General features: G+C 33.0%; 1 protein-coding gene across 5 annotated transcripts in view; it reads right to left on the reverse strand.

Moving 5' to 3' along the window:
• TCF12 (transcription factor 12) overlaps positions 1–16599 on the reverse strand; it is a 292040-nt gene that overhangs the window by 150041 nt on the left and 125400 nt on the right. For all 5 annotated transcript variants that reach the window (XM_025038866.1, XM_006920328.3, XM_025038865.1 and 2 more), the window contains one exon: positions 14268–14370. In XM_025038866.1, the coding sequence (XP_024894634.1) occupies positions 14268–14370 (103 nt within the window). The remainder of the gene's footprint in view (positions 1–14267; positions 14371–16599) is intronic.

A 16599-nucleotide genomic window follows, 5' to 3' on the forward strand; every position in this document is an offset into this window, starting at 1 on the left:
AACAAAATTCACAATTGAAAAAATTAAGTATTCAAATTGAAAATCATGTTTAAGTTAAATGAGTTTAAATTTTATTTTTCTTTTCCCATTTAAATCAAATGCACTGTGTTCTTAATCTTGAATGTAATATCTATACAATATTCTACTTTATATACATTATAAACTTAAGTACGAAGTCTGAGTCCATCATCATTTTTGAAGATAATGTCTTTCTCATCTTGGTATTTCCCACACTCAAGCACAGTGTAACACAGAGAAGATATTCAATAAAAAATGAAGAGACAGGTGTTGTAATAAAACTCTTACCAGAAAAATTAGAATTTGTGCTATACCAAATCAATTTCATAAAAATGAATTCCACAGAAAACCAAGGCCATATAGGCCTTGCTAAAAGGATGCTACCTCAACTGCAGCACTCCTAGAATACAGCAATCTAAGCTGCCCTTCTATAGCTCCTCTGTATCTGAATAGTTGTTAAGATCAAGTTGCAGCTTGGCCATGCACACTCACTCACAGTTAGCAGATAGCTTAGGGAATTCCAAGTGGTAGTGTTCCTTCCTCTAAGTCATCTGCCAAAGTAGTCATGCACCTTCAGGCACAGATTTAACCCATGGCCCATCCATGCAAAGCTACCTGAGGACTGGCTCCTTTGCACTATGATGTCAGATAACTGGAAAGTCTGATCACCTGAAAATTCAAGTGAGGTCAGGCCACAGGGCTAGTCTGGCATGGACAATATTCCCAGCTCCAGGACTTCTGACCCAAATCTAGGGAGACAGAACTCTCAGCTGTGAGAAGACTTATATTTCTGGACTGAAAAATTTCTAGTATAGCTCATTTCCACCTTCCCTAGATTTGAAGAGGGGGAGAGGACTTCCTTTCCTTCTAAATTATGTTACAGAAAATCTAAACTATACACTCCAGTAATATTCCTGTGACCATCCTGAAAGTTTTCAGTTCTTTATAGTATCTAAAAGAAGTAGAGGAGAAAGGGGTTGGCCCCTTGTTCATATGCCACTTTTGGGTAACTGCTCTCTTTTGGCCTTTTCCCCACTTATAATGTTTATTCTTTCCAAGATACATGAAACAAGCCCATTAATTCCTCTATGCCACACAGACAAGGCATGAAATCTCATCAAAGTATGCCAATCAGTTCTTTCTGTGTCATTTTCCCTCAATAAGCAAACACCAAAGACCTCAATCTAAATACCTCTCTCTTAGGTATTGAGAGGATACGCAATTGCCACTACCTCCAGTGAATTCTTTTTATGCCTGCAACAAATCCCTAAGAAAGTTGTAAGCACTATGTTTTCAGAGAGTTTGGCCTGAAATTCACTAGAATCCAGCTGTTCCATGCCTCTGTCCAGAGTGAAATAATAAAACATTCCATCAAGAAGCCAAAAGAAGTCAATTCAGCCGGTACTGCCCCAGATGAGCTCAATCTTAAAACAAAACAAAACAATGCCCCCCTCCAAAAAAAAAAAAACTAACAAAAAAATCTAGAATGGGATCAGAGCAAGCCAGAAAAGGGAGGAACATTCATCTCAAGACCCCATACGTGGGACTAACACTAGGCACACCGCATCTGGAACAGGATGTATATGTATTCTTCACTCACTGGACCTCTATATTTCTGTTCACAATTTTAGTCCAGTAACCTATATACTGCAATCTGAATCTCCTGTTATCACATCAACTTTCTTCCTTTTCCCCTAACAACTCAATAAATGTTGGGACTATTGTGAAGGGGAGGCTTTTAAGTGCCTTGATTTTAACATCTCAGCTTCCTCATTTGTACAAGATGAACCAAGTCCATTTTTAGCGTTCAATAGCCAATGCATCCATTCTATCTAGGCCCAGTCCAAACAACCCATAAAGACAGACTGAGCCTCTTAAGTTAAAGGGTTTTGTGGAACTGAACAGAAGGCAGCAGCCTACATTACTATGCTTGCATTCTTTTCTTTCCTGTTCACAAATGCCTCACTTTCTCCAATTAAAAACAAACTTTCAACCAAATTCCTAAGAGCCTAGTCATAGAGGAAATAAGTAATGGGCACTATGAAAAGATGACTCCGGTTTCTCAAGTGTGTAAATATTTGTTTAGATTCTAAATTAAAATAGAAAATGTCATATACTTAGATCAGAGACTATTAACACAGGCCAAGAAGATTCTGTGTCTTATAGCTTCACACTATTTGTGATTCTCTTCTATTCTGCCAGTACTTTCAAAGGTGAAAGCATGGTTCTTTTCCTTTACTATGGCAGACTTAAAATGCTTTAAAACAGAACTCTTTAAAATAAAATCTTAATAAGCAGATGAACACAAAGTCTTTTTTTTGAACTTTCCTATTATGTGCTTGATTGACCCTTAGAACCATTATCTTTTAAGGCAATCCATTATGACACTAATCATATATATTATACATTGTTATGCTAGCATGGTATGCATGCTGAGAAAGCTGTATCTTTACAAATTAAGGGTAATTTAGGAATGAGTCACTTTTACTTTTACCAAATTTCTACAGCCTGGTTTCCTACAACACTAAATAATCTACATTTTTTCTCATTAGAAATATCAGGACCATTTAAATCTTGAATTAAAATATTATTTCATCTATTATATACAGCTTGATGGACATTTTAACCTTTATCATTTTGCTCCTTCAAAAATTAATGCTTTCTAGATACTTCACATGTGCATTTGCATGGAACAGAAATTCCTTATGGTTGACGTCAATACAATTATGTGTAAATGATTTAAATAAGAATATTTAATGACATTAAATAAATCTCCTAACTTTAAACTAATATTTTTTGTGAAGAAAGGTTGAAAGCCAGGTTAAGCTGCCTTTGACGATTTCTATTCATTTGTGATATACAACAGTATTCAGTACTCCCTCAAAAAAACCCTAAAACACCATATATGACAATAAGTTAGGATAACTAATCTGAACTCTTTAGTTAATAGTTAACTTAGGCCATAGGTTCTAGTTAACTAAATGTAAGAATAAAGTAAAATATTTGATGCTAAAACAAGAGAAATAGAACTTCTAATACTCTTATAGAAAAGCACAAGCTAACTACAAAGAATTTCAGAATTATTCTTTAAATACCATAGAACTTAACAGACTGACCTATTTACAAAATATTACTAATTACCGTTACTGCATATTTCCAAATACTGCCTCATAGGAAATAAGAAATATAGTTTTAAAAGATGTCCCATTCCCTTCTTAGACAAGAGCTTAGTATCTTTACAACAGCTGATACCTTAGTCCTGCTAGCTTTCCCTAGCTGACCCCTACACACTGAAGCACAGCTACAAATGCCCAGAGAAAGAAGAACCACTGGGGAAAATTGTACTCTGCTTAGCTTTACATGCATCAGTGGGCTTCACAGTAGATAAATATACCCTACAGCCAGATTAACTGACACACTGAACCAAAAAGAGATATTTGAGATTTACCACTTCATCTTAAACCTCTTAAAAGTAAGGGGTGGTTTGTTTTTACTTCAGCTTTCACATATGCAAAAAATCTGCCCCCAAGGACTCATCTACATTTCTATACTAATCATATAAAAATGTTTCTAAAAACTTTAAATTTATAATGCACCATAATTTATTATGATATTAAAATATCCACAATTATAGTCTTTGCTTTTCACAAATGACACAAAATATTTTACAACGCCGAAGTATATTTTTATTTATTATTGGCTCTTTGTACATATATTTAAAAAGCATGACTATTTTTAAAAGCTTAGGAAAAATTTGGCAAATTAGGTAGAATCTTTAAAAATCCAAGAGGAAGTTACGAACTAGCCTATTGATGTTTTTCTCAACTCTATTTCCACAAACGCTCCTCTGTTCTCCCCCACAATTACTTCAAGAGACTCTAAGTCAGCACTTCCTTTGAAGAGACTTATTTGCCTAAAATTCTTAACCCCAGGGACCATCAGAATAACCTCACCTAGATTCTCAAACTCTTCCTGTGGAGCCAGTTTATTGTAACTTGTTAACTGAAAACTGCAGAAGAGTTTCCTAAGAAGGATTAACATTTTAGGGGAGAGGAGGGAATTTTTAACATCCAATTGAGATTATAGATGGCATTCAACCTAATCCTCAAACCTTATTTCTCATTCAAGTAAAAGTAAGGACAAGCCCAGACAAAATTTGTTGTTGCATCTTTCTAACTTTGTCTCTGGGGGGATAGAGGTGGCAGGGGTGAAAAAGGTGACAAGGGTAAAGTTTATTACTAAAGAATTAACTTTGGGACCTTCCAATGCTTTTCTCTGACATGCTTATTATCTTTCCCTCACCCCAAGCACCAAGTGTTTATATACTGCCCTCTTGCTGATATTTTTCCATAAAATATTCAATTCTAAAATATAGGTTATCTTGCTTTTGATGTTATCAATGTTATCAAGTTGCCAATGTCCTCAAGAACACACAGAAGAGTTTTGGCCTTTGATGTTTCCCATTCCCTACTGCCTAGAAGCATAACAAAAAGATTCTTCTCACTTGCTGATACCACCTATTAAAGTTGTACAGTTTTCTAAAAATTAAAGTTCAAGAGAGATATCTGTCTAAAAAATATAAATTTATTTATATACTCAGTTATCTATTTGAATATATACTTTTTAATTAACTTTTTTTTTGAGATAACTAGATTTACATGCAATAGTAAGAAATAATGGAGAGATTCTGTGCACCTTTTACAATATTTCTTCCATTTTGCAATATCACAACCAGGATATTGACATTGATAGAATCGACTGATCTTATTCCGATGTCCCCAGCTTCTTTCATTGGTGTAGGTTCATGTATCCATCACCACAATCATCATAGACAACAGTTCCATCAGCATAAGTATCCCTTGTGTTGCCCTTTTATAACCAGGACTCCTTAAGTCCTGGTAACCAATTGCTCTCAATTCTGTCATTTGGCCATTTCGAGAGTAGTATACAGATGGAATCATACAGTATGCAATTTGAGAGTGGCTTTTTTCTTCATTCAGCCTAATTCGCTCAAGATCAATCTAAACTATTAATGAATTAATAGTTCATTCTTTTTTTATTGCCGAGTCGTACTCCACGGTATAAATGTACTGGTTTGCTTAACATTTACCTAGTAAAGGACACTGGATTGTTTTTCCAGTTTTTGGTTGTTAAGAATAAAAGTGCTATAAATACTCATGTTTAAGTTTTTGTGGGAACATAAGTTTTCATTTCTCTGGGATAAATGTTCAAGAGTACAATTGCTGAGTTCTATGGTAATTACATTTTTAGTTTCATAATGAACTGCCAAAATGTCTTCTAGAAGGGCTAAACAATTTTACATCCCCAATGTAAAATTTCAATTACTTCCTGGGTGAAATTTCTTCCTGATGGAGTTAAGTAGACACATAATGTATTTTTTTAATGGGTATATAAATTCATCTTCATAAGTATGTTTGGAGCACTGTTTTCCTTCCAAATGTGTCATGGTAAATTGGAAAGTTAAACACACATTACATAAAGAAAACAGTTAGGAAGGTCAGATGAGCTGCAATGTCCTAAAACTATTCAGTGCAACAATTTGACCAAAGGATCAGGGACAGATTAAAAGAAAGATATAAACAAAAATAGATGATACACACAACAACATTCAAATTATGAATGTATATATACATATATCCCTACAATATCTCTAGAGAAAAAGTAAAGTACAAGCAAACACCTGCTCTACTATGTATCTGAAGATATGTTTTCTAATAACTTTGTATAAAACAACTAAAGATACTATTTACATTTTTTAAGACATCTAATTGAAATCTTACTGCAAAATGAAATAAAACAAAAGCCTATACTTAACAAGCTCCTACTTTGTCTAAACATACAGGTGTGCACACACACGTACACCCACAGGGCAAGAGTAAAAGTACCCTGCACAACTTATTTTCTTGAAACCCATTAGTCTGTACGAAAGAAAATTAAAAGTAGATGAGAATTCTTTTGGTGTGAGTATATTTCACTTTATGTAAGCCTGAGCAAAATTTTATAAAAATTATAACTAGAGCACTGCATTTCTTCTTAAAATATTCAGAAAGAAGAAAGCCTTAAAGATGAACACCATATCAAATCAGAAAATTTCTCGAACACAAATCATTAAGCACACTGTACATGAAAAATTTTAAGTACATATTCTATGAAATACAATAAAAATCCATAATTTACATTTATCTGACCAAAAAATTCTTCGGATACAAGCCTAGGAAATGTTATATTTTTATTGCATACACCCTTTGGGGAGATTCCCAATTCTAGAGTGTAGATTCTCGCTAAAGCATTAAAGCAACAGTGTACTTTTCTGATGATTGTACCATTCTCACACTAGCTTCTCATCACATATTCTCTCTATAGACTCTTCTCCACAGAAATCTCTGAAGATTTCTCTCTAAAGAGCTGCCCTACTGCCACATCTCTACTGAGTTACCTAATTTTCACTTTTTCCTCTCCTAATGTGGTAGTTCGATTCATTACAACTATAATTTTATATTGCTATTTGATAAGTAGTTTTTAAAAAATTTTCGTATTATAGAAAACTAATGAAAAAAACAGAATTTCGAATGAAGGAATTCTGACACTTGCCTAAAAAGCCAACTATCAATATCATATTTAAAGACAAAAGCAACAGGAAAATAACTCACTTAATAAGAAACTTGATAATTTTAGACATTTTAGAAATAATTCACCACCACGAAACAACCTTGGGTTGTTCCATAGATTTATTACTTCCTCAACAAATTGATAGGGTTACTACTGTTTAAAGTATTTTTGTTAAAGCATCATCTAGAACAAGATTGGCAAACTATATAGCCTGTAGAATAAAGCCAGGCCACCAACTATTATTTTTATAGCTCATGAACTAAAATAGTTTTTTACATTTTTAAACGATTATATAAGTACCTACATAATATCATTGATTTTTGCCTCCTGGGCTGCAAACCCTAAACTATTTACTATCTGGTGTTTTGCAGAAAAGTTTGCTGAGCCTTGATCTCAGGGACTAGTATAGAAAAGCATGTAATAGAAATTAATAAAATTTATAACTATATAAACTAATTTAATTTGCTATTAAATGTCCTTATACTCTACTCCCATTTAATTGTGATTCCCTAGAAATGTCATATTATCTGAGGAGTCTGACAATCCTCCAGAGGTATTCTCAAAGTGAAAAACAAGTATGTAATATAACAATGACTGTTACCTTCTTTACACCACACCACGTATATGGCAATAGCCAAAAATATTTTTTTTTCAAGAGAAAAGAATTATGTAAAATCTCAGATCTATGCCATTGACCCACAATAAAACTGTGAAGATCAGCATAGATTACTATTGATCACAGAGCATATACACACTAGTGATGATAAACAAATAGATTGGGTAAACAAAAATAAAGGTGGTCCTCCTTACATGAGTCCCTAGAGTTACCGGTTTTAAATATTCACTAGTGACCAGGTAACTTAAAAAAAAAAAAACCAGTAAAATATCCCTTATAGATGGTATGGCTATCTCAGGCCAGAGTCAATGGCATTGTTGGTCAATCTTTTGCTAAATATTCCATAATGCAAAGCAAATACAAAAGAAATCCACTAAATTGGATTGAATATTATGCAAGAGACTAAAAATTCCATGACGTCCTTGAAGGTGATGTTAAAAGAACCATTTAATCAAACACATGAGTCATCAACAGATTAGGAGCTAAGTGTAGTAGAGTCAGTTAATAACTGAAGAGAAAATCAACAAGGTTCAAATGTTAAGTAAAAGAGATTTCTATATTACTATACAATTTTCTGAAGAAAAAAAATGCTCAAAGTCTCAACGATTCACTCTTTGTTCACTTAAGACCTAGTGGGTAATATAAATTATTGTTTGATTTGTTAATATTACTTTCTAATTTTAGTTAATTTTCAAAATAAAGCCTCAAACAATTTTCCCCTCTATCTTCTGAAATCTTGGCATCTTTTAAGTAATTCTAAGTAATTCTTTTAAGTAATTCACTCCAGAACTAACTACTCTTAGATAAAAAGAACCTAAGTCTATATAGGAGTACCCTTAAAACTGTGGAACCTCTTTTAAAGTGAGGCATTAGTAGTAGTTTGGTCTCTCCCAGACTGCATAGGAAAGACGCCATTAGTTCATCTCTGGCTCATCTCGGCTTAAAAAGAATGGTTATCAAAAGCCATTTTAACTATGGAAAGAGGCTGCTTTTCAGGCTGTGGAAGCAGGGTAGAGGTATAGAAAGAAATGATGTTGCCAGGAACAGAGTATTACAAATAAAATGGATATGTGCATTGAAAGAAAACATTCTAAATCATTAAGGTATAAGGTATCCTGTAATATGGTAGCTAGAATGAACAATTTAGAAAGACTAAAGTGAAGGAACTAGAAGAGGAAGAAACGAGAACAATACACGCCCCCCCCCACCCTTTCCCACTTCTCAAATCTCTCAGCCCAATCGTCCACTTCAGTTTTAACTCATTCACTCAACAAACACTTTTAAAGGGGAAGTGGGGGACCCCAATGACATTGTTTGAATCCCTGGATCCACCATGCCTAAAATCAATCTATTCCTAGCTATCTTGGATATGTGATGTGAGTCAATAAACACTATTTTTTGTTGAACATAGTTTAATTTCTGTTGCTTTTAAGAGAAAGAATCCTGACTAATAGACTGGATTAAATGCTACTTCACAGTAAAATTTTTCTGGTCACTTCTGGCTGTACCTCACCATAATCTCTTCTGAACTTCTGTAAGAATTTTTTTTTATCACTCACATTCTACTATGTATACAAACTATTGGAATTATTTCCTCTACCACACTAAAACTCACATCTGTAAACACAGACTGAATCTTATTCGCTTATATATTCTGCCACATATTTCATGTAGTTAAGGGCAGAGTAAAGGGATGAATGGGTACATGCAGAAGAAGGAAGTTACTCAACAATTCAGACCGACCTAAGGAGCAGCAAGAGGAGGCAAAAGATATCAGTTATAATGTAGTAAAAGGAGCAAATAAACAAATGGTTGAATGTGAGAGGTAAAAAGGGGGAAAAGGCAGTGTAATAGAAAGGAGATGTGATCTAAATTAAAATCAAGAGGGTTGGGTCCATGTTTCCTAATTAACTGCTCATTTCATTTTTCTTTACTTTAGTTTCTATGGTAATTAGGTCTCTTTCATTCAAGATTCTCCCAGTGCCAACATTTTGTTTGTAAGCAGCCAAAAATCAGAGGATACAGATCAATTAATATGTAACCCATATCGTTTCTTGAGACTTGAGGTTAATAAAATGTTGGAGAAAGTATGAAGGTCTCATCCTTATGAAATATTGTCAAACATTAAGCCATACTGTTTGCCCTAAGCACAATTATAACAATTTTCATTATCTCATCTAGGGAAATAATTTCATGTACATCAAAATTAGAGATCTTTTTAGGGCAGAGTTCTATTGTGCTTTGATATTCTGAAAATGGTGATTCTATTTTTTTTTTTTTTTTGTAACTCTAGGAGACTTCCGGATTAGTCATAAATTATAGTGCAGACAGGATCGAATATATGAGTTTTCTTTGAAATCTGATTGTTTGAAATACCAAATATATAGAAAAAAGTGTACTTGGGTTTAAATGTCCAGACAAGCCCACACAAACCTATTTAATCCACAATGAAATGAAAATAAAGTGTTGTAGCTATTACCTGAGAGGCCCTTTAAACTCTGAGGTAGAAAAAAGGGTAGGGCTGGCAAACAGACTTCAACAGCAATGCAAGGACAGTGGTCTGTCTGTAAGTCAAATACTTATAACAGAAGTTTTACATAATATGCTTGAACAAGTGGATCCAACCTGTTAAATTAACTAAGATGTCTACAATGAGTTATAAAAATATATACAGAAATTTTACTAATGTTGTACTTTGTATTTCAGAGAACTTTCATGTATTATCTTTTATTTTTCCCTTAAAACAACCTACAGGCATTTCCCAGGTGTGCTCCATGGAAAACTAGCTCTCCAGAGGCTAATGATGCTTTTTACAAAAAGGCTTTTATGTGTCACCTGAATCTGGGATGTGATGGACTGAACGAAGTTAAATAAGCTTTTTCTTTTTTTTTCCCCAGAGTCTTTAATATCCCAAAGTACAATCTGAATCTCTTAAGAGAGAACACATAGTATACAATGTTTTCCAAAGTTACATCACTATGGAAACTTTTTCTCATGGTCATCTCTCAAGACCAGTGTTTCCACAATTATAATTTAGGAAAATGCTGATCTAGTAAAAACTAGGAAGTATTATATAGAAAGAACAAGTACTTTAAAAACCTAATGGACCTAATGAAAGAACACTGGACTGGACGTCAGGAGACATGGGTTTGACATTCAATTTTGCCAATTATTGGCTTTGTAACCTCAGGGAAAAAACACTTAATTTTCCTGTGCCTTAGTTTTATCAATTGCAAAACAGCAATTACAATGCTAGTTGTAGCCTTTTTCAGGTTGAACATATAAAGATACATTAGATTACAGAATTATGAAATTCTAGAGCCGCAGGAAATCTTTGAGACTAGCCAGTGTACTCTATCAGAAAGGTAATTTTCAAGATCTGGATTAAAATCCAGATCCCCTAACTCTCAGCCCTGCATTTTTTCTTATACTACCACATGCTGCTTTCACTATTTAAACGATAAAATATTAATAAAACATCTGTAGAAGCAAAATTGGTTTCAAAAAGGAACACAACTAAAGGTCTCAGGGAAAAAAAGGAAAATTGAAGGTAATATTTCATCTTAAATGAAATATTAAACACATGTACACAATGTTTAAAATAAGTAAAGCTTTGGTAAAAGTGGAGGGGTCGAAAGATAAGAGTAATTCATTCCACAATCTTTTGGGAATTGAAGGTAGGCAATTCTATGAAATAATTCATTTCTACATTCAATTAATAAACTAGTACTACCACTGCCAAAAATACATCTAATCAACAAGTAAAGGAAAGCAAATATTACTGAAATTAATGAGGGGGACTAAGGGTAGAGAAATGGAACAAAGCTGGAAGAGGCTAAAATAGATAAGAATATTTGGAGATACTACTGCAATTCATAGCTATTGTCAAAGATTTGAGTTTCACTATAATAGAGTATAAAACTGTTTGCTGCTTAGTGATATGCCAAATGGATGTACTTATTTCAACTTGAAACATCAGAAAAGCCCTTTTTCCATATTGACAAATCAACTGGATAATTCTGAAATTCATTAAAAAGGAATACAAACTGATCTAACATAATAGCTTTACTTCCTATATAAAACACTTCAAAATATCTAAATGAATATAGAAATGCATGTTTCTGTGGCAAAATGTTCATTATTGAATCATTATCAACCCTTGTTAGACAAAATTTCTCATTTTTGCAATGTGTAAAATCATTAAAGTATTTGAGAGTTCCATCACGAAAGATAGTGGCACTTTATAATCCACTATTTCTTCAGGCAAATGTGCTTATTATGGCTGAACATAATACGAAAAATAACAACATTCCCTAGACATATAATCAACCACCCCCCCTGTTAATGGTGTTTTTATATGTGTGCAGCAATGATGAAATATGTTACTGCTTTCCTATTAGCTTTAACTGTTTCTGAGCATTCATCATTCACAGTGGCATTCTGAAGTGTTACCTGTTATGATGATTAGGTGTTAAGAGTTCCAAATGCTTTTAATAGTACCATGCACATCTTGGTCGTACTTTAACAACAGTTTTTAGCCTGAAACGCCCTTAAATTGTCAATGGCTAGAAAAGTGAATCTAGCCACTGTAATTCTACCAAGTGCTATAAACCCATATTTTGAGAATCTAACAGTTCAATTACTTCAGCTCACATCAAGTGGGAATGCCTGTTGCTGTACAGAACTGCTCTACAATTTAAAAGACATCTATTTCCAAAAGCAATTGTCATGTTGATTGCTTAGACTAAATTATTAGTACCTCATTTGATCATTTTTACTGACAATAAAGGGAAGGAAGTATAGTAAATCAGATATTGCCAATGACCAGTGAAATTCTTTTGAACATATATCTGCCTAATCTTTTCAGGATTGTTTCCCCATTTCTTATAAGTAAATTAACATTTTTTAAATTTGATTTCAAATTTACAATGAATATGCAAAGCTGTACCTTACTGCTTCTACAATGTAGTTCAGATGAATGCAGATTTTTAAAATTTGTACTGTGAAGATTGATCTGTTTAAAAATCTGAGTTGATTTTTTTTTCCCCAAGACTTATTTTAGATGCTGAAGACTATTAGCATGACTATTAAAAGTATTCTTTGGATGACTATTAAAAGTATTCTAATAATTACTGTAAACTCAAGAAACCAACAAGTACATGCTCATAATTGCTCCAACTAAAAAAATGTTACCTCAAACTGAATTACAGAAATATTATTAGTCAACAGCTGCTCAGAGCAAGTGACCAACACATACTTCTTAGAATTCATTTAATTCCCACACTTAGCCCCACAGTTTTAACAGTAGCCTTGGCTCAAATGCTGTGCTAATGATAAAATTCAACTGGGCTTATGAGTCATCTGTGTGAACTAAGAATAAGGTAAGAATATAAATATAAAAAAGGACAGTTTCTGATTTTTCACAATTCAGACTTATAGCCTCAATTAAGAAAGCTTAGTACAAATTGAAATTACAAAAACATTGACTATAGCTTGCTCTGCCACATTTACTATAAATTAAATGCTACTTAGGGAAAAGCTGTAAGACAAAAAGAAATTATTTGGAGTGTCATATCTATTTTATTTTGATGGTAAGCTCAAAAGAAAATTTAAAAAATAAATTATAAAGTTTTCCCCGGTCAAATGCAAATATAATTATTGTGTTCTAAATTTATTAGTATAAATTCTGATTTTAACCTGGAATGATAATGTATTTAATACCAGCATTTTTATTTGCATTTATGTTGTAACAAATTGTCATTTTAAACACACATTTTATCACTGATTAGATATTTTACCCTTGCGTCACACTCAATGATTCTGGCTTTAGACTGGTAACTGCCTTAGGCAAAATTCACACTAAAATATCAGACTCTGTTTCCTCAACACTTTATAAAGGATAAAGAAAATAAATAAAGATTGTGTAAAGCAAAACCATTTATAAAGAAATTGTAGACCACCAGGATATGGATTTGGGTAATCCACTTAGATTATCATGGCTGTGATTTAAAAGGACAATTCTAAGATCACAATATAGGTCACGTCCTTAAGAAATAGAATAAGTAATGAAATCAGTGACGATTACACAAACCTTCCATATTTACATGATGCCACCAACAACCAGTAAAAAACAGATTAAATAAAACTTCTGTAATGTACTCAGCCTCAGCATAAGCAAGAAGGAAAAATAATGTCATAAAACAGAGATTCTTTTGAATCAGGTTCTGCAGAAAAATAAAATTATCAATAAAAAAGAGAGAGAGGTATCCAAACTGATATAAAAAAAAAAAATGCTTGGGTTTATCATTTTAGACTGACCATCTATAAACTTTCATATAAGATAAAGGGGAGGGAAAATGGGAGTGATGGAGGGGTGTCTTACAGGAAATAAAGGAGAGATACAGAGAATGGCTAACCTTAAAGGTTTTGCTAAAATAATTAGGTTTAGGTGCTAGGTAATATCCTTCAAAGTACAACTTTACTATTACAGAACAAAACTTTTAAAATCTCCTATATGAACGCAAGTGCTTAAAACAAATGCTGCAACATCTAAATATACTATTAAGTTTTAATCAGATTGCCAAAAGAAAATATTGTCCAACAGGAGTAAAATCTGCCTAAAATCATGGCTTTATTCTGTTTTTAATTACCACAAAGATACAACTGTTAAGACAAAGAGTAAATTACAAATGCCTCAGAAATGCTTCTTTGCCCAGAAAGCAGAAAACATACAATGCTTATGTCATAAATACACTGCTGAAATTGAGAGTTAAACACTGCTGCTTTCTTTTTTGATACCAATGATAATAATGCTCTAAAAGAAGGACCCACATTTCTGGATGCTTGCTCCTCAAACTGAGCTGAACACAAAAGCCCAGATGCCCTTAGAAAATCAGGAACTTTCTTCTTAGATACTTATGTGTCCTTCCTAGACAAGGGGATAAAATATGCCTCTGACCAAAGAGGCTTTGTGAAGACTCCTTGCAGAAAATTACCAACTTACCCATCAGATTTGAGTTCATGAAAGGTGTTGGGGACAAGCCTTCATGGGCCCCTAATCGACTGTCATTCAAGTGATCACTGTAATGAGGACTGTCTGTAAAACCCTAGGGAAAAAAAAGACCGGAGTATTAAAGAGATTATTTGGCAGTCCTGCTAATTGAGCATAATGACACTCATCTAATTAATATACAGACTTACGAATGGTCATTCCTAACCAAGTTTCTTGTTTATTACTTGAAAAACTAAACAGAAATGCTTCTTTTATTACTTTTAAGATTTTAAAATAAAAAAAAAATATTCCTTTATTGATCTTAAAGAAAATTAGCCCTGTGATCTCTTTACATCCAAGAAGAAAGTTCTATAAATCTTCTTTTAAAAAAGGATGAACTAAGGAAATATATTTCTGAGTTGTAATAAATTATTAAACTGTTTATCTCTATCCTCCTTTTTCTGCCTCCATACCCTATCAATAAATAGTTAGGCAATTACAAGTTTTACGTAAAATACTGAAAATAATCCATAATCAACATATTAGAAATAAATCCTTTACTAAATGGCAAATAAATATTTAGCAAAAATCTGTTCATACTCCTTTTAATACTAGTATAAGATATATTCTCACAGAGAGCCATGTAAAAAAAGGCAAACACTTACTAAAAATAGCTGATTTAAATTCTTAAGAATCTGAAAAATGAAACTGCAAACAATGAAAATAAAGCTAATGTTATTTTTCAGAATAACTGTTACTAAATTTCTCCTTATAATATGTTTTTTAAAAGAAAAGAAAAAAGAGACTAAAATTACAAATAAAGTGTTACAAAAGCTTTGTGGATTAAAAACTGTTCTGGTTCTCAGACTCACACATACTGAGTATTACCTCTGAAATCATACTGTTTCTAAATAAGGCTTCGAACTCTAGTTATTAATTAAAACTGCAGATATACCTACCCTTCAGCCTACTTAAAACAATTTTAGTAAAGATCAGAAACACTAACAAGAGGCCCAAATAAGAAAGAAAACAACCCTGGTTCACAGAAACCAGAAACCACCCAGAATCCCCTGAGACTATAAAATCATCAATCACTAAACATTTATCACTACCCAGACTGCAGGGTAATATTCAAGAAGACATTAATGGGGCTGAAACAGGCCTCACTATCTTTGCAGGCATGCTGTCAGTTCAACCAAAAAGCTAGGAACTTAGGGCTAAATAACTGTCAAATCATTACAATTGCTTATGAATGCATGTCACAACTCCTTCTGCTGTTCTGTTTTAAAACTAATCTTCTGGGAGTGCTAACTCCCAAATGGATCTTTGTTTCATTTTTATCTACTTTAGAATCACTGATACATATGATAGACATTCAAGAAGAATCTCGGTGACATTTACAACTTGGTTATGACCACAAGGGTGTCCTCTGGTAACCAAAACCATGGTGCTGTCACAGCCACATGCAGCAGAAGCTATATACAAAACAGAATGGCTCCTAGCTAAGGTCACTCTTTGGAGTTTACTTTTCTTGCTTAAAACTTAACATTTTTAAAGGGCTAAGTTACATACTGCTTTCTTACATACATCTAGGTGTTTCTCTCTGCCACTCCCTCTCACTGCCATCCTTAGGCATAGAGTCAAAAGAAGACACTGAAACCTACAAAACATTCATTGAAATATTGTTTATTATCATTAAACAATACCATTACTCTAAAAAATGACAATAGAAATGCATTCGTAGGTGGGTCACATTATTCACACTTGATTTGAGTGCTAATTTTGTATGCTCTCAGTTCTGTTCATTCTTGAAGTAAAAAAAAGAACTTTTTTCCTTTATGTATTAAAAATAAAATAATTGAAGTTTTTTAAAACTATTTCCTAAAGCACAAAGATACAAAATAAACCTAAGTTTAGGGTATCATCAAATGATCATACACAAATAGTGTATTAACTTCATATACTACATAAAGTAGCATAAAGAATCTGTCTCTAAGCCTCCATTAATATGTGCTTAGACTATAAAACAATTATTTTACTATCAACCATATAAAAATGATAGTATTGTCCCTTATCCATGTGCACCCACATACGGCAGAGCATAGTATAGAATTTACTACAAGATTATTTCCCAGTCCACTCACAGAAGCTCATAAAAATTTTTAATTAAAATTAAAATTTTAATAAGATTGTCATACTATACCGCAGAGGAGTCTATAAACTTTATCACATACAAGCAAGATTTGAATATGGATCCTCAATATCTATTTATTCATAAATTGTATATATATACACTATTAAGCAATATATCAAATTTCAGTAACGTGAAATTTTGCCTATTTAA

Source organism: Pteropus alecto, unplaced genomic scaffold (assembly GCF_000325575.1).
Source record: "Pteropus alecto unplaced genomic scaffold, ASM32557v1 scaffold86, whole genome shotgun sequence".
In the NCBI taxonomy this organism is placed as follows: domain Eukaryota; kingdom Metazoa; phylum Chordata; class Mammalia; order Chiroptera; family Pteropodidae; genus Pteropus; species Pteropus alecto.